At 44.2% G+C, this 19203-nt stretch overlaps 1 protein-coding gene across 7 annotated transcripts in view; it reads right to left on the bottom strand.

Annotated features, from left to right (window-relative positions):
• ZNF462 (zinc finger protein 462) overlaps window positions 1–19203 on the bottom strand; it is a 143649-nt gene that overhangs the window by 59849 nt on the left and 64597 nt on the right. For 5 of the 7 annotated variants that reach the window (XM_082624406.1, XM_082624403.1, XM_082624401.1 and 2 more), the window contains 3 exons: window positions 18251–18537; window positions 13937–14055; window positions 9275–9469 (listed from right to left, as the gene is read on the bottom strand). In XM_082624406.1, the coding sequence (XP_082480532.1) occupies window positions 9275–9469; window positions 13937–14055; window positions 18251–18537 (601 nt within the window). The remainder of the gene's footprint in view (window positions 1–9274; window positions 9470–13936; window positions 14056–18250; window positions 18538–19203) is intronic. The other 2 variants (XM_082624405.1, XM_082624407.1) reach the window with 2 other exon arrangements.

Raw genomic sequence — 19203 nt, 5'->3', positions numbered from 1 at the left:
ATCAATCAACAATAAAATTTGGCTTTATTTTCCTTTGGAAGATTCCAGGGCCCCCAGACATGTAAGAATAGGTTTCATCTTCTCCACTCTGGCTCATTTATGGATGTGTGTTTCTGTTGCGACTCTTTGATGAAATGGCCCAAAGGTTAAGGGCATAAGCTTTGGGTTCAGACAAGGTCCACCACATATATGTTTTATGACTTTGGGACTCATCATTTCAGTCTCAGTTTCCTTCTCTATAAAATGAGACTAATAATAATTTGTAACTCTGATTCATCGACATATTGAATCTGATGGCAAATTTAAGGCAGTCAGCCGAAGTAAATAAAAATTATGATTAATTTTACCGCTTCAGAATTAAACCAAGAGACGACAGCCAGAAACCTTATAATAAACCAGAATGGATGACTTTCAAACTGGTCACGGGGAAAAAAATAACTAGGAGTGCTAAAAATCAAGGACTACAGGAAAAGTTGAGAAGGTCATCCTGTGTTGCTCGATGGGGTGATCACGGCAGCTTTGGTGGAGGGCTCACAGCACATGAACATAAGAGATGACATAGGAGGTGGCTTCCATGAGGCAGGTAAGAATATTCTGTGTCCCCGAGGAAGCTGGAGAGCCTAGCCCTGGAATGACTGTCCCAAGAGCAGTGTACAGGTAAATAAAACCTTAGCTGGGCCCTGTACTCTTAGCCAAACACCTCTTTTGAGTTGACCCTGATGACTATGAAACTACTTACAAAACAGAGGAGCCCTCTGGCAGGAACACGTCCCTTCCTGGGCATAAACAGCAAGGGACTGACTTCAGTAAAAGGCAAGCAGATCCAATTACCTGAACCTTTCATGTCAGTTTGGCCAGTCTTTATCTTGCCGTTTTTCTTTAAGTACCACCACTGGAATTTTTCTATAGGATATTTTTTTTTTTTTTTTTGCTGTACGCGGGCCTCTCACTGCTGTGGCCTCTCCCGTTGCGGAGCACAGGCTCCGGACACACAGGCTCCGCGGCCATGGCTCGCGGGCCCAGCCGCTCCGCGGCATGTGGGATCTTCCGGGATCGGGGCACGAACCCGTGTCCCCTGCATCGGCAGGCGGACTCTCAACCACTGCGCCACCAGGGAAGCCCTCTATAGGATATTATTTAGGATTATGAATGAATTAAGAAAATGCGTACATCATTTGGACATGCTGGGCCACACCATCAAAACTCATATAATTTATTTTAAAAAATAAATAATAGTTGCTTCAAGAAGGTTATTTCTGGCAACTTCTCATCTCGGCTCTTAAAAACAATTCTTTTTCACATGCCCACCTTGCCCGGGATATACCCTGTGCTCCAGCAAAGCTGCCCCAGGATATCTACCTCTGAATCATGGCTCACACACACTAGTCCTCCCAAATCCAACACCCTTCCCTCTGCTTGTATAAAATCCTCTAGTGCAGAACAGTATTTGAAAGAGAGGAGAGGACCTATGAATCATAAGAAGTCTCAAAAGAGTTTAAGGGATTTTATATTCAATAAAATTGTACTAAAATATCTAGCTCTGGTTCCAGGGGAAAAAAAATATCAAGGTGGGCAATGATAAGACAAAAAAAAAAAAAAAAAAATCTTCCTTTCGAAAAAGACCTGAGATAATTTTAGATGATTTGACTAACAACTGAATATACTTTCTGCCAAAGAATAAAGTAAATTTCTTCTTCCTTTTAGATACTTCCCACAGCTGAGGTTCTGGAGGACTTTAAGGTAATCTCCAACCAAGAAATGCAAAAGTCAGCTGTGGAATTAGGAAGCAAATTCTGGTGTTGCTAGGAACTAGCTCTGAATGAGTTGGGTAGTATATGCTTGTATTTCTGAGGAACAAATGTTTTTCTTGGCATGGGAAGAGGGAGATGGGCGAGTTGACTGAGTTCCCAGGACATGGAAAGCTTATATTTGAAATGTTTTTCAATGCTTGGCACATGAAACTGTGGCGAATTCAGAAAGTCACAGAAATCTCAGGCAGGTGGGTTTCTTGGGAAGGGTCTATCACATGATATTCGACTTCAGGGTGGTGATAATTTCGGAGGCTCCCTATTTGCTGATGAGGGCAAGGTCTATAATTTAACCACTGAAGACTTTTGGATGTCTAATAGAAGATGCGGAATCATCTGTACCACTTTGCACCACTGGAGTTACAGCCTTCTTAAGTCTTTATAGTAGAAATGCCACTCTTCATAATAAGCACTAAAATAAACTCTAGATCAGATTTTAATGTAGAAATTCTGAAGTCAAAAAAGGGAAGGTTAGTATTCTCTGGCCAGATAATTTTGAGACCAGCAGAACCTATTAAAAAATAATGGCCAAGGGCTTCCCTGGTAGCGCAGTGGTTAAGAATCCTCCTGCCAATGCAGGGGACACGGGTTCGAGTCCTGGTCCGGGAAGATCCCACATGCCGCGGAGCAACTAAGCTCGTGTGCCACAACTACTGAGCCTGCGCTCTAGAGCTCGTGGGCCACAACTACTGAAGCCTGTGCGCCTAGAGCCCGTGCTCTGCAACAAGAGAAGCCACCACAATGAGAAGCCCATGCAGCACAACGAAGAGTAGCCCCCACTCGCCGCAACCAGAGAAAGCCCACGCACAGCAACAAAGACCCAATGCAGCCAAAAATAAATAAATTAAAAAACAAAAATGACGGCCAAGCCACTGAAAGTATGCCTTGTATCCCACGTGCTATAAACGACGTAGATCTTTGTATTTCAAAATTATTCACTCAGGAGTCATTTTTAAAGAAACCACTCTTCTTTCTTTCACCCCAAGAGAAATCTGACTGCAACTGGAACCTGTGTGGAAGGGTCTGATGCCCTAGCAACTAATTGGATCCTCTTAAAGGTTGAATTTTATGTCTGACCTATTTAGAAATCTGAAAAGCTTCTCTTCAAAAAGCAGGCATCTCAGATCTTAATTTTTAAGTGTCAAGTATTGCTGCAGTCAAGGTTAAACGAATTGATAGTTTGGCATCAGACTCAATACAATTCTTAGAGAAGATTTTCTTTCAAGCATAAGTGTAATTCACACACTAACAGTTTTAAAGCTCTACTTAATGCCCTACATTTCATATATGAAACAAAGAATATATTTAGGTCAAGTTATATTTTAAATGACATCTAGAAATAGTCTATATGTTAAATATAAAGGTCTATAATGACATTTATTAAAGACAGGATTAATTTCATGGGTATTGCTGTAATTTTTTCCACCAGTCATCTATGGCAGGGTTCAGCAACATACAATCCATGGGCCAAATCCAGCCTCCCCTGCTTTTTTTTTTTTTTTTTTTTTTTTTTTTTGCTGTACGCGGGCCTCTCACTGCTGTGGCCTCTCCCGTTGCGGAGCACAGGCTCCGGACACACAGGCTCCGCGGCCATGGCTCGCGGGCCCAGCCGCTGCGCAGCATGTGGGATCCTCCGGGATAGGGGCACGAACCCGTGTCCCCTGCATCGGCAGGCGGACTCTCAACCACTGCGCCACCAGGGAAGCCCCAGCCTCCCCTGCTTTTGCACATAAAGTTTTATTGGAACACAGCCATGTCCATCTGTTTACATATTGTCTACGGTTGCTTTCACATTACAGTGGCACTGTTGAGTGGTTCTACCAGAGACTCTATGGCCCACAAAGCTGAAAGTATTTTCGATCTGGCTTTTTACAGAAAAAGTTTGCCAATCCTTGATTTATGGCTTGTAGAAATTAACCACTACAAGTCTCCTCTAACCCATATATTATGTTAAAAGGCTGGTGGTGGGCAAAATTTTCAGGGAGAGTAAAAGATTTTTACTAATCTATGAGTTTTGTTGGTCAGTTTCACTCTATAGCTTCTCTGAACTGGATTTAACAGCAACCAAACACTGTATGTTTTTTGACGTAGACGCAGAGAACAAGCTAGTCCATTCCAGGGTCAAATGATTATGTGCGCTTGCTCCAAGGTGCTCTGCTACCAGGTAACCACACTGGTAATGCCCATCTCCCCAGCGCCACCACACTTCCTGGCTCCTCCTGAGTACTGGAAAGGCTTACACCCTGTCTCAAACTTCAGTTTCCCACTTCTACAGAAGGTCTCGTTATCCAGGGAACAATGATAAAGCTGAAAACACTCTTTGTCAAGGAAGATCATTTCCTCTTGGCAGACTGATGTGTCAGAAAGCTTCTCTTAGAGCAATCCCTAAGGTTTCATCTTTGGATCGTCCGTCTTTTGGACTTGCCTCTTAAATGGAAATGAAATAAACTTACCGTTGTACAGCTTGGTTCTGTGGAGTTAGTCAGACATGCTAGGAGACTCGGTACAATTAACTGAATTGAAAACTGTGATGCCTCCAAGAAATCGTTGGTCAGTTAAAAGAAGTCAGCATTTAATAAGTATCTACCTAACTATTCCCATTGGAAAATTAGGGGACAGAACCAAAAGCATATCCACAAGTACAAATGAACACCAAGAAGATCATCAATCGATGAGAAATCAGAGTAGGGCTGGGGCTGGTAAATGTCAGTCTTTAGAAGAAGTTAAACTCAGAGACTGGTAGACAGAAGCAGACAAGGAAGAAATCCTTCCAAGCTCCCAGCAGAGCTTCTTCAGATGCATGGAAGTGGAAATGAAGGCAGAAGATGCTGGGGACAGCAAGTACAGAGATGGTTGGAAACGTAGGTATTTGTTGGAGAGACCACTCAGGATGGAGAATGTGTGACTGAGTGGTGAACTTTGAATGCAACGCAGAGGACTTGGATTTTGACATGAGAAGTGCCTGTGGATTTTTGATGAGAGATGCCTTGATAAAAATAGTGCTTATCAAATATTATTCTAGAAATTAGAACCGAGAAGCCAAATGAAAAGTTGTAACAGAAAATCCTTCTCTTAAAAAAAAAAATCACAAAGCTCCTTACATTTTTCTACCAATTCATACTAGCAAAGACTTCTCTGCTGCGTGGACTACAATGAGATCTATCTTACAAGGGGAAGGATTTCATGACCAAAAGTTCTTGGTGTTTTCCCTAGGCTGCCATTAGGGCACAGACTAAAAGACTATCTAATTCTCACACACCTTATTTATCTTGCACCTGGTCTTCATGTCCGATTTTTGTTTTAAGCGTACCACGCCAGCTACTTCCCTAAAGCAGGCCATTCTGTACAGCATAACTGGACAGAGAGAAGAAATAAAATCAGCTATTCTTTAGGGGACATTCGAGGGAGGAAAAAGATGGAACATCACCAGTAGCCTGACTTCTTACAAAGGATAGAGCTGAATTTTAAATTACATATCCACTGCCCAGGCACTGTGGAGCTACTCAGGCCTAAACAAATCTCATAATGAAACTACACTGCTCTAGTTTCTTTCTTGTTTTATAGATGTATGTATATGTGTGTTTTTCTGTACTGAAAGCACAGACTCGGAAAAAGCCTGAAAAAGCCCAGTCCTCTATTTTATATGGCAGAAAGCACCCAGTAAACACAAACATAGCAGAACACTTCCTCTTGTTGACAACCTTATGATTCCCCCTTAGTGCACTGTTTAGAACAGCCATTAAGTGTCATTTCCCATTACCTTATACACAGAATCAGCACTGCTTTTCTTTCCAACCGCCAATCATGAAGGACATATAGAGGATCCACGTGCTGGTGAGACATGTCAAGACTGACAGCCCAGAGCCTAAGAGCTCTGTTTATGTCCAGAACAGGTGTGCGGCCAGGCAGTGGGAGCGCAGTCACCCCTCCACCTTCTCACATCTGCCTTCCCAGCCTCCCTCCCTTATAGGGCTCCCCTCTGCACTGGGAGGGAGAGCAGCTAGGGAAGAACCTTCCTGTTCAGCCCGTTTCCTTCTGCCGGAGAAGGCTGGCTCGCTCTCAAGACCGCAAGCATCTGACCACTGCAAACAGCAGCGAGCATGTCCAGTCGTTTTATTCACATCCCTCACTAGGGGATCAGAAAGCCAAGGACACACTGGTGATTTCCCTGGTTTTATGGATCTCTACTCCCCCCCCAGGCCTGCAACACATTTTTGGTTCTTGTGTTCAGAGCGCCGTGGCATCTGCAGTGTGGGAAACCTTAACCGAGGGCCAATGGCCCTACAGCTTCCCCTTATTAAAATGTGCAACTGGATTTCACATGCGTGTTTCAAACACCATTCAAGGCGTGATTTACAGGCTACTGTCTAGTCCCACAGCTGTTTTTTCGTCCCCCAGATGCAGCCACTTCTAGGAAACCACCACTCAGCTCCCTAGCAGACAGCCTTCCATTTTCAACCTCTTCCCTCATTCTCGGGCGTCCAAAACCTTGCAACACCTACATCAGAAGGATTCAAGAAAATATCTTTTGAATGGACACACAATTAATTTTACTTTCCACACTATCCATTCATGAGAACAGCCCATTTGATGCCTTCTTTCTGTTTACCCCACCTTAAACCTTTGGGTTTACCTCACCCAAATTAAACAAATCACTGTTGACCCACTGATCCAGGTTATTTATATACATTAAAAACAGCACAGGTCCAATGAGTTCTGTGTAGGCCTCACTAAAGAGTTGCCACCCAGAGCTTTCACATTCATTATGTTCTTCCTTTAGAAGAAGAAGGAAAAACACTTTTTTATTTTATTTTATTATTACTATTTTTTTTGTGGTACGCGGGCCTCTCACTGTTGTGGCCTCTCCCATTGCGGAGCACAGGCTCTGGACATGCAGGCTCAGCGGCCATGGCTCACGGGCCCAGCCGCTCCGCGGCATGTGGGATCTTCCTGGACCGGGGCGCATACCCATGTCCCCTGCATCGGCAGGTGGACTCTCAACCACTGTACCACCAGGGAAGCCCGAAAAACACTTTTATATGTTGCCAAATTATCTCCCTGTGGCTGAATAGACTATCCGTGTTATGCAGAGTTACTCAATATCATTATCATCATGTTTCTGCGACCACCCTCCTCCCAAGGTCCTAACCTAGTCTAGCTTCCAAGAACCTGAAATCAGCCCCAAAAAAGGTTAGGCTTCAGGCTTAGGGCTGTGGTTAGTTCAATACCATGCTGATAATACCCTCTAAACATTTGATTTTAAGCTGCTGGGTGGCCAGAATGGCACTGTATCCATTTATGATTCTTCTGTGCGTTGCACACCTCCTGGCAGAAAGTACAGACTCAGAAAGTTGACTGAACTCTTTTTCAGCCTACACAGAGGAAGGCAAGCCATGCAGTGAGTAGGCTGCGGGATTCCCTTGTCCTGAGACTAAGACCCGCCTTCCAAGGGGGAGGAGGACAAAGGGAAAAGAAGGTACAACATGGCAAGAAATGTCCCAGGAAAAGCCTTTGTTGGGAATGGTGTTTGGATGTATCAATTTCACCCAAATGGTTGCACAAGTGTAGCTTCCATTTCAGATGAAAGCAATTCATTGGCAATCATGTGAAACAAGACCTTACAATTTACATCAAATTCTATTTTGCCTTTTGTTGCAATATACCAATCTCTTACAATGAACAGAATCTCAAGGTGCAAAGGGGACATCTTCTGTGGCCTTTCACATGTGCTCCCCCCATCTCCTCTCCACCCTTTACTCTGAGACTCTTAAGTTTTCCTGGAAAACAACAACAAACACAGGCTAAACTGCCACACAACAGCTGAGGAGACAGCGTGCTCACTTCATTCATTACAAGCCACCGTCGTAACAACAAGCCTTCATTGTTAAACAGAAGTCCTTCAAGACAGGAATACTGGCAAGGAGTTATTGTGTCTAAGCTGGTGTTTACTGATTTGCAAAGGAAAGGCCACCAAGTTCTACAACTCAGCAACGACAGCTTTTAATCCCAGGACTTACCTTTTCTTTTCCTCCCAATTGTCTTCGCCCAGACCTTGTGAATGAAGATTCCTCATTTACTCTTTTGCTATTTGGATAACTAGCCCACATGGACATGTTGGGCTGTCAGATCTTCAGGATACCTGAGGATTCTATCTTTTTAAACCCTTACATTAAAAATAACCCCCAATTCATACTTGTCATAAATGGTCTCAAAAGCCAAAACTGCAATCAAAGGATGTAAATCACTGAATAACATGACCATTTATTAAATATCTACATGTGTCAGGTGTTGTGTTAGGCATTTTACACATGTACCTTTTCTCATTAATCTCTCAAGGCCATCATGAGGTAGGTATCATTATCCAATTTGTCATGTGAGTCTAGGAAGCTAAGATTGCCCAGGAAAACACAACTGGCATTGAGAGAAGTAAGATTCAAAGCCAAGCCTTGGTTCCAAAGAGCCCCTGAACTTTCTTGCCAGCCCACTAAGCTCCTCTCGAGGACCTAGTAGCAGACCTTGGGCAAAAGTCCATTCCCTGACCTGGGAAGTATTCAGGCCAGCGGGTAGATAACTGGTTACCAGAGATGCTGCAGAAGGGATTCTAGCACGAGAGGCTCACGGAAGGGAGCAGCTCTCAGGTCTTCTACATCACTAAGAATCTCCAGACTCCCTCCTCTCCTAAGCACGAGATCCTGCAGTCATCTGCGGTGAGCTGAGTAATCAACACCCTTCTGTTTCTCGGGCGGATCAAAACAACAAACCATCCTGTGCTCGCGCTGCCATACCCGCCATCTCTCGCTCTCATTCTCTCTCTTCTACAGCTTTGGTTACACTGCCAGTGAGGAGACCCCCTCCAGGGCTTCCCAGATTTAGTCTGAAGCTTCCACAGGTGGGCAGTTACACCCTCCTCCTTCCAAATGACGCTTCCTCGACATCCTTCAGCCATAACAGAAATCACTACGTTACCCCTAAATTATCTTGTGACCCCATCAGACACATGCCCCCACCCATTCACCCATTCCAGTCCCACTCGGAACTCTGTCCTTAACTTACACATCTGGCACCCTGAACACTCCACAGCACACACATATTTTTTTAGGACAAGACAGGATATCAATAAGTACAAAAGTCAATGAAGAAATAAATCTCCCTGGTATTCCTCCTCCTTCTTGCTCACAACCACAGCGGAAGAATCCAACACGAACCCATCACACACGTGCTCTTTTCACAAGCAGCGGGCACACCAGTGCAGAGGCGTCTGGCCTCAGCACCAAATAAATGCTCACCGAGTTCACTTCACCCTCCAACTCCAATGTCTATACTGTTCCAACCTTTTCACGTTTCTTCCTTCACTTGAACCGCCACGTTTTCGTGTCAGATTTTCCTCTAGAAAGAAGGATGGGCCGTTAACCCCAGCCCACCTCCCCCCACCCATGATTGATGGTGGCTCGGAAGCCCGGTTTTACCATTGGAATCTTCCACTTCTTCGGCCGGGGTGGCTTTTTGGGAGGAGGAGTGGTGGGCGTGCGAGGAGAGGAGACTGACAATCCTCGGCCGGGGGAGGGTCAGGGCTTTTCCGTGGACCTTGAGGGAGTGTTCCTTCAGTTGGCTGATTGTCATGGTGGAAAAGGAGCACCAAGAACACTTGTAGGCATGCTCACCTGGAGGGAGACGGTCGGCAGCAGAGGAGAAGGAGGGGAGAGGGGACGAGGCGGGTGGAAGACAGAATAACAGGGTCAGTTAACTCCAGAGAGCCTGTCTCAAGCCGCACGGTCTGAGGGCCCTCCCAGACCAACCCCCTGCCCACTCCCACGACCACAGGGCTCCTGGAGGATTGGAACTCTTCTATGAGCCCCGTAATCAAGTGACCTGGTCCCTTTCCAGCTCATGCTTTGCTTATGGGGATGAGCCTACGGTAGATTCCCCAGCAGAGAGTGAAACCAAATGTCTAGGTAGCTCCCTCAGCAAAGGCTTTCCATCTCTCTCCCTCCCTCTCTGTACCAGAAATGACGATGTCAGTTTTCATTCCAGCCTTTATTATCATCCACAGAAAATAATACACTTCATTCTTATTCCAAGGGTCAATTGGTGGCTTTCCGAGCACGAAGTCACTCAGTGCAAACTGCTGTGCTATCCTCATAATTTACTTCCTTGCTGACTCTAGGCCTCCTGGATTCCACACATCCTACCTGTGGGGTTTTTTGGGACCAGTTCACGAACCTCAGCACAAAACTCCATTTCCCTATCTGATCAATAGTACAGAAATGGGTAAAAGTCATTTCTTTAACTGAGAGAGGTGTGTGTATATATATAAACATGTGTGTCTGCATTTAGCTCCAATATTTTTCAATAAAAAGGACATGGAAGTAAAAATAAGTATTTTTCTTTCTTTAATTAATTTTTATTGGAGTATAGTTGATTTACACTGTTGTGTTAGTTTCTGCTGTACAGCAAAGTGAGTCAGTTAAACATTTACATGTATGCACTCTTTTTTAGATGCTTTTCCCATATAGGCCATTACCGAGTAGTGAGTAGAGTTCCCTGTACAATACCTATACAGTAGGTTCTTATTAGTTGTCTATTTTATACATAGTAGTGTGTATATTTCAATCCCAATCTCCCAATTTATCCCTCCCTCCCCCTCCCGCCCCCTTGGTAACCATAAGTTTGTTTTCTACAAAGTATTTTCCTTTTAATTGTTTTTATACCACTGAAATACAGCACAGATCACTATGATCAAATTAAATGAGAGTATGATTTATCTTTGCCCTAAGTCAGGTTTTACATGAATTGCAATTTAAGAAGCAAGGGTGTGAAATGGGCATCCTTATGTCGCTGGACAGACAAACACTGGTACAATCAACTCGGAAAGCAATTTTGCTTTTTATAACAATAAGCTTAGAAAGCTCATGCCTGCAACTCAATAATTCCACTTCTGAGAATTTATATTAAGGAAATACCCTTTAATACTTAGAAATCTGTATTTAGAAATATACATTACTTATGCTTGAAAAAGGGATGAAACATAGGGAAATGATTAAGTAAACGTGGGTATATCTTCTTGATAAATTACTATTCATGAAAATAAATTCTTGAAGAGTTGGCAATTCATAGAAAACTAAAATACTGAAACTCAGAAAAATAAACAGAAAAGCATAATACATTTTAGATTAGATTATAATCATGACTATGGAAAATAATTATAGCGGAAATGGTTGAAAGGAAATATTATCAAATATTAACAACAGTGGTCTTCAGATAATAAGATTATGAATGGCTTGACTGTATTTCTTCTTTCATTTTCAAATTTTTTCTAATGAACATGTATTTTTTGAAATTTATTTTCAAGTGAAACTTAAAAACCAGAGAAGAGGGAAAGGGAAGGAAGGAGAGGAATAAGAGAAGAAAGGATTGTTAGTAACGAAGGTTTTGTGGACCAGTGAATATGAACTGAGGACAGCGCTGATGTGCTACAGACAAATGCTCACTAAAGCAGAGCAAGAATGAGCAAGTAAACATCCACTCTTGCTTTTACCCTGCTGAGATGGTTACTTTCCTGCCACCCCGAAAATTACTAAGTGGTTTCACGTGAAGTGAGACCAGCATCTGAAGTCCTGCATTCAAGCCTCCTTTTCACCACTGATGACCCCCAAAGTGTGCATTTCCAAGAAAGCCTTGAAGAGACCCACACAAAACCTTGCATGATGCAACATGCTATAGCCCAAAGCAGAAGAGAAGCACAAAGAAGTCAGAGGACCCAAACAAGAACACCAGTCAATTCCACACCCTTCAGACCATGACCTGTTAGCTACAGGATAATGCTGGGCATGAATAATGGTGTTTACTAAAATAATAAATATATCTGTCATACTGTACACTACTGCTCTCCTTATTCCATTTCTCAATTTTTCAGTGCAAACCTGGCTATATGAACCTTGGTGGGTGGTTAGAGAGAGAATTCAAATCCAGGTATCTGGTTAGTACACACTACCTTTTACCCTGTAAAATAAAATAAAATACTCCATCTAGAACAGACAAGATGAGTCAAGAGTCTTCTGGAAAATGATTTGGCTTTCTCCAAGCCAAGCCACTCTCTGTAGCTAAGACCAAGTCATAGACACCAACGGTTCAAGGTGTGTGGAGAACTGGATTATGATGCTCCCACCCTCTCTCTCTGGATGCTTCCTTCCTGCAAACCAGTGAGCACAGAAGACCAGTCTGCTTGGTCAGCTCCAAGAATATACACTTCAGCTCAATGCCCTGGAGTCAGTGTGTAGCCTGTGGCACTTTTTTTTTTTTTTTGCGGTACACGGGCCTCTCACTGCTGTGGCCTCTCCCGTTGTGGAGCACAGGCTCCGGACGTGCAGGCTCAGCAGCCATGGCTGACGGGCCCAGCCGCTCCGCGGCATGTGGGATCTTCCCGGACCGGGGCACGAACCCGTGTCCCCTGCATCAGCAGGCGGACTCCCAACCACTGCGCCACCAGGGAAGCCCCGTGGTACTTTTTTAAAGTCTTTCCCACAGGCCAAATCACTTACCCAACTCCCACTGGTAAAGTGTTTTTGACAAGGCTGAGATCTATGGGGGAAACTCCCCAGGACAGTGTCCCAAGTGAATAATTTACAATATACACCAGTTAGAAAAGAGTGGTTTGAACCCGGAAGTCTCTTACTCCATGGACTTTAGTAAAATGTTCTGGAAGATATAAAAATACTAACAGATAGAGAAGAGCCCATATAGCTAATCTGCCATCCCCTCCCCCACCCCCAGTGGGCTTAAGGCATCCTGAAGACTTCCATAGTTTTACTCCATTAAGCCAGTTCAACAGGACCCAACCTTCAGGAAACAGCAGAGACATGGCTGTATTTCCACAGGGGATGAGGAGATGACAAAAGTGAAGGACTCGGGTTCTGGGCAGTTAATAAGAAGCTAATAAGGGAAGGGAAGCTAATAAGAGAAAGGAAGCAAACAAATGAGACAGAAGAATTCCAGTTGATTGAAAAATTTTAAACTAGAATTCTAAACACCTTAGCTGAGGAAACTCAGGGGGGAGACTGGATCTCTAAAAGAATCTCCGACAGTATCGCTAGCTATTCTAAAGCTATTGGTTCCCCAATTTTCCTTTGTTTGATGTAAGTTCCTCAAAGGTTGACAACACCTCTGAGAGGGCCACAGGCTGCTGCGGAGTCGGGGTTCTCAGAGGACACTGGGGACATCCTGGGAGGAGGCCCCAGACCCTGCCACACTGCCTTTCTTACTCATGCCTCTTTCCTCTCTTGGATGAGTTCTGATTAGCTACCTGTGGGCATCCTCCATCATATGCGAAGTAAAAAAGAGCAGAAGAGAGAGGGAGGCAGCATCCTGTGAGTGACAAGGATGTAGGTTTTTGTTCTGGAGTCAAATCCTTAGTGAATGGGCTCTGTGGCCCTGAGCAGGACACTGGAGTTTGAGTCTCTGTGGCTGCATCTGACACTGAGGGTGACAGCAACATCTACCCTTTGGGACTGCCTTGAAGATTAAATGAGACGATGAATATACCATGCTTGTTAGTACAGAGACTGGTAGGTAAGGGATGTTCACGAGACGAGCGCGATGAGATGGGATGACAGAGCGATGGAGATCAGCACAACTCCTGGACACTCATGACCCAGGGTCATTTCTTATCTGGGATGTGGAAATGCATCTAAGGGCATCTCATGAGAAATCTCACACATCCTGAGGTCTCTGTCCCTTTGAATGTCCCCAAGATTATAACTTTATTTTAAGTTGGAAATTATCTTCAGGAGATGTACCAATTCTTGCATTCCCATTAGAAAATCTAGGTAATTTAGAAATTTCTCTAAAAACCAGAACCTGTGAGTAGCAAGAATCGGTCAGTAGGTATGTGTTAGTAGGTATGTGTTAGTTGCGTGAATCAACTATGACATGCGTGACGGGGTACTTGGTATTGTTTTTCCTTTGGGCCATTCTTTAATTTTTTTAATTAGATTAAAATACAACTGACTACACAACCATCCCAAGAAAAACTTATTCTCATGTGTATGGAGCAAGAGACTTAAAAATTTCACTCACTGAAGACTATTAAATTTCAAACTCAGGGAACTAGTGCACCGTGGACACCAACTCACCAGCATGAGCTTTGAGGATGTGTGTCTTCAGCCGGCTGTTGTAGGAGGACTTGAAGGAACAGAGCTTGCATCGGAATGGTTTATGGTGTCCGTGGTGGGTTTGCATGTGGCGATCCAAACTTGAGGGAGAAGAAGAGAAAAGGAAATGACAATATTAAAAACCGCATCCAACATTTTCTCATTGCCCTTTTCCAGAAATCCCATTCCTAAGCTGTTCAAAGTCATTTTGTTACTTTCCAAGGATGGTGCTTACAGGAGGAAAACAAACAAACAAACAAACGCAAATTGACAAGAGTTGGAGAAGCTAAAGGAAAGAAGAGATCAAAAAATTTTTTTGGATTGAGAGACATGGCAATGGAAACAGGTCTTGTTAGACTTATTTTCCCTTCTCTAGAACACTGTGAAGCAGAAGAGGGCATCCAAAAAGAAAAGGTAAAATATGGACAAATTTAAGTTTTCTGAAAAGTCAATGAGGTGCCTATCAAAGAGTCCTTGGGCTTCCCTGGTGGCACAGTGGTTGAGAGTCCGCCTGCCAGTGCAGGGGACGCGGGTTCGTGCCCCGGTCTGGGAGGATCCCACGTGCCGCGGAGCGGCTGGGCCCGTGAACCAAGGCCGTTGGGCCTGCGCGTCCAGAGCCTGTGCTCCGCAGCAGGAGAGGCCACAACAGTGAGAGGCCCACATACCGCAAAAAAAAAAGAGTCCCTGAACTTATACCATTAAAAAAAAAAGGGGGGAATTAGAGAAATTTTGCATGTAAAAAAGGCTGACTTTCTTCTTAAACCTAAATTCCGCTGTGAACACCTGAGCAGGGCACTTGCAATGGGCTATTTTCAAGGTCTTTCTAAATATGGAGGTCCAGTGCAGGTGTGTTTACAGGAAGTCATGTGATCCAGAGGCTGGCCATGACTTCTGATAAAACCATGTTTGCTGTACATCAGTATTCCAGAAGCAACTTATAAAGAAATGATTTAATTATAATTTCCCAGTATTTCATAATAATTACTACTCTAAAAAAATAATAAATCTACCAAACGAGGTGTGGGAAGATGTTCTAATTTAATTTGTATCAATGCCCCAGAGAACTAGATTCCATTCTAAATGACTCATATGGGAACAGTACTGCTTACCATTTAAATATATAATGTTCTCCCAGGCTCCAAAGCAGCCCTTTCCACACTGCCTAAGGACACCTCCCGCTGAACATCCTTCAGCTATCTTAAACTCAACCAGCCTGAAACAAACACGTCAGTTTTTTAAAATCCCCAACAAATTCTCCTCTTCATTTCCTTCTTTGTAGAAAGAACACTTCCAAGCTGTCACTCAACCAGCCTGGAATCCTCTGTGCCATTTGTACTGTACTTTGTCCCTCTTCCCCTCCAGTAAGCCAATTTTTCCCAGCCATGAAGATCCTCCGTCCCTCAACTGTTCCCAAAGTTCCATTCTAACTTCGTGGATCAGCTACTGTCACTGCCTCCTAATTGGTCTCCCCCATCTTTTTTCCAACTCAAAAGCACAAGCGATGGAGTCAGACTGCCTGAGATCAAATGGCAGCGATTACTCATAAGCCGAGTGGCCTTGGGCAAGTTCCATAACCCCTCTATATTAAAAGGCCTCACTTCCCTTATCTATGAAAGGGAGATAATAATGGGACCATACCTCATAGGGCTGTTCTGAGAATAAAATGAGATAATACTTGAAGGCACGTAGCACAGCGCCTGGCACACAGTGAGGCTCAATAAATGTTAGTGATTAAGATGCCTTTACTCGTTTCAGAGTCTTCCTTTTACCAGTAATGTATATTACAAAGCACTAATTCTGCATTCAAAGACCCCCAAATGCAGTCTCTACTCAGGTATTCAGACTTTACCTTCTACTATTCCTTTACATATCACTTAAAAATTAGTCCAACTAGACCGCCAGCTGGTCCCCCCTAAGCATCGATCTCTTCCTCAGGGCCCTACTCTCTCATCGTTTCCTCCACATTGCATCTTCTTTCCAGACTTGGCAAGTCCTTCCTATCTTCCTACTTTAAGACTTGACTCAAATGCTCCCTGTTCCATAAAACCTTCCCAATTCTTCCAAAGTAGATGTACCATCTCCCTTCTCTGAAACTTCATTGCATTTTATTGATGCTTTTTTTTTAAAGACATGTGCCTTATTTTGCCAAGTCATTTGTGTGTTTGCTTTACTTATAACCTGACTAGACCCTAAGTTCCCTGAGATCACCGACCATGTCCTATTCATCTTTATATTCCCCCAAAGCCTCAACAACAGGGCATATTCATTTATTCACAATGATTTATTGAGGTTCTGTGTGTCAGAAAACGTTGAGAGTTGCTGTCCAACAAATACTCATTGAACTGATGAGAGCTACACAAGTTTGAGGCCAGGGCATGAATCTGATGACAAAGATTGGATACTAGGCTCTGTATAATCATAAAAGAGTTTGCAACCCATCCTAACCTCTGTGGAAGCATCACCTCTTCCTGCCTTTCAACAGCCACTAACTAGCACTTTATCTTTTTTAAGAAGCAAACAGCCCATCACTTATTTTCAATTATGATAAAAATAAACAGCATGTCAGTCTCACAATCAGTCACCTTCATCCAAGACTGTAGAACACGTTATTGAAAATTCCTCTCTCATACAGTTGTGACAGAAAGGCAACAAAAGGTTGTTTCTTCTCAGAACCATCCCTCTTCCTGTCACCTCGAAAAGACTCACACAAAAACCCAAATTTTCAATTTCAAAGCTGTGCCAGGTAGCAGGAAACTCCGTCTCCTCAACCCACCCTGTACTTCAAGCATCTCTCTGGCATCGATAAACTTCTTTACCATTCCAGGTCTTTTTAAAAATGCCATGCAGGGCTTCCCTGGTGGCACAGTGGTTGAGAGTCCGCCTGCCGGTGCAGGGGACACGGGTTCGTGCCCCGGTCCGGGAGGATCCCACATGCCGCAGAGCGGCTGGGCCTGTGAGCCATGGCCACTGAACCTGCGCGTCCGGAGCCTGTGCTCCGCAACGGGAGAGGCCACAACAGTGAGAGGCCTGCGTACTGCAAAAAAAAAAAAAAAAATGCCATGCAATGACCCTTTGGTCATATGGGTTAAAGAGTCCTAATTTTACCTCCTTAGCCGCTTAAAATTTCCCAAATGGAACTTTACTTCCTCAAATGTTGATTAGGTAGGTTCTGGATGAATGTTTGACAGATGCACCAGTAAATTCATCGACTCTCTGGTCTTTCCTTGTGTAAGTCATAGCAATGCCTCCAAAATTATCATTTAAGAAAATGCCCAATTTAGAAAACTCTAAATCAAAAAGATACAAGCATCCCAATGTTCACAGCAGCACTATTTACAATAGCCAAGACGTGGAAGCAACCTAAATGTGCAACAACGGATGAACGGATAAAGAAGATGGGGCACATATATACAATGGAATATTACTCGGTCATAAAAAAGAATGAAATAATGTCATTTGCAGCAACAGGGATGCAACTAGAGATTATCATATTTAGTGAAGGAAGTCAGACACAGAAAGACAAACACCATATGATATCACTTTATGTGGAATCTAAAAAAAAATGATACAGATGCACTCATTTACAAAACAGAAATAGACTCACAGACATAGAAAACAAACTTATGGTTGCCAAAGGGGATAGCGGGGGCTAGGGAGACCAAATTAGGAGTTTGAGATGAACAGATACCCACTACTTCAGGGGTCCCCCAAGCAGGCCGCACAGCAGAAAGTCAGCGCGGCAAGCGAGCAAGTGAAGCAAGCTTCACCTGCCGCTCCCCATCGCTCACATTACCGTCTGAACCAACCCCCCGCCCTGTGGAAACAACTGTCTTCCAAGAAACTGGTCCCTGGTGCCAAAAAGGTTGGGGACCGCTGCACGACTTTATATAAAATAGGTTAAACAACAAGGACCTACTGTATAGCACAGGGAACTATACTCGATATTTTGTAATAACCTGTAATGGAAAAGAGTCTGAAAAAGAATGTGCATATATACTGTGTTTGTGTGTGTGTGTATAACTGAATCACTCTGCTGTACGCTTAAAATTAACACAACCTTGTACATTAACTCTACTTCCATTTTTTTTTCTAAATGCCCGATTTTGCCAAATCTGATGTCAGGCAAACAATCTCCTGTTCTCAGCCCCATTCGACAGGTGAGGTGACAGAGGCTCAAGGTAACACAGCCAACTGAACAGCAGGCCTGAACCATGAGCGGGGCCTTCAGACGCCTCCAAGCTCTCCTGCCTTCCACCTCCTCCAGTTACCACTTGCACCCACTCGGTGAGCACTTACTTGTGCCTGAAAGCAGAAACAAAGGAGCAATACTGGCAGCTGTACTTGTCCTCGCGGGTAAACATGGCCAGGGCCAGATGGCTCCTCTCATGAGAACGCAGCCCCTGCATGGACATCAGGACTCTGTCACATTGACTACAATGGTATCCCCCCGGCCGGGTTTCATCCTCCAACATTCCATCAAGCAAGCAGTGTTCACCATCCACCCGGTCCACCAGGGCGCCACTGGCATCTTTGGCTGCTTCCAGTCCATCCAGGAACAAGTGGGAAGGGTCTTCAGCCTCCTGCTAAGAGAACCACACACACACACATGCCCCACCAACAAAATAAATATCCATCATCATCGCTCCCAGCTCTCCTCCTCTCCCTTCATTCTCCCAAACTCCTGTTACGCATGTCCTGTTAAGGCTTCCTCCCCTGCCTCTCCAGCTCCCCCTAGAGGGAGGGCAAACCCAACTGGCATCCTTCATGCAGTGGTGGTGATGTGAGGGCAACATATCCGGACACAGGTTGCTACTGTCTGGGAAAGGTGAGGGAGCGGCTCTCCCACTTTGAAGACAATTCACTCACTTACCTTCTATCTTAAAGAGAAAATTCAAATTGGGATCCTACCAAAACTGATATAAAGCAAGTTAGGGTTATGGCTCAGAGAAAGGAAGAGAGGAAGGGAGGGGAAAAAGGAGAATGGTGTGGGCCCTTGGGAGCCTTGGAACACCCTCGGGAAATGAAGGAAACTGGAAGATCCAGCTCTCTGCCACCACGCTCATCCCCATCTCACAGATGGTGACATCACCCCTTGACCGAAGGTTGCTGTATAATCAATTCAAAAAATTAAGAAGCAGCCTAGCCAGGTTTGGGGTGGCTCCTCTGGATTACTGATTACACAGGAAGAGCCACTGTCTCCCTCGAGCAATTATGGGACGCGAGGCTGGGACACACCCTGGTGGCGGGCA

The sequence above is a fragment of the Mesoplodon mirus genome (assembly GCF_964341445.2).
Source record: "Mesoplodon mirus genome assembly, chromosome: 1".
Taxonomy (NCBI): domain Eukaryota; kingdom Metazoa; phylum Chordata; class Mammalia; order Artiodactyla; family Ziphiidae; genus Mesoplodon; species Mesoplodon mirus.
The sequence above is the reverse complement of the archived record's forward strand: the minus strand, read 5'-3'. Positions and strand labels throughout refer to the sequence as shown.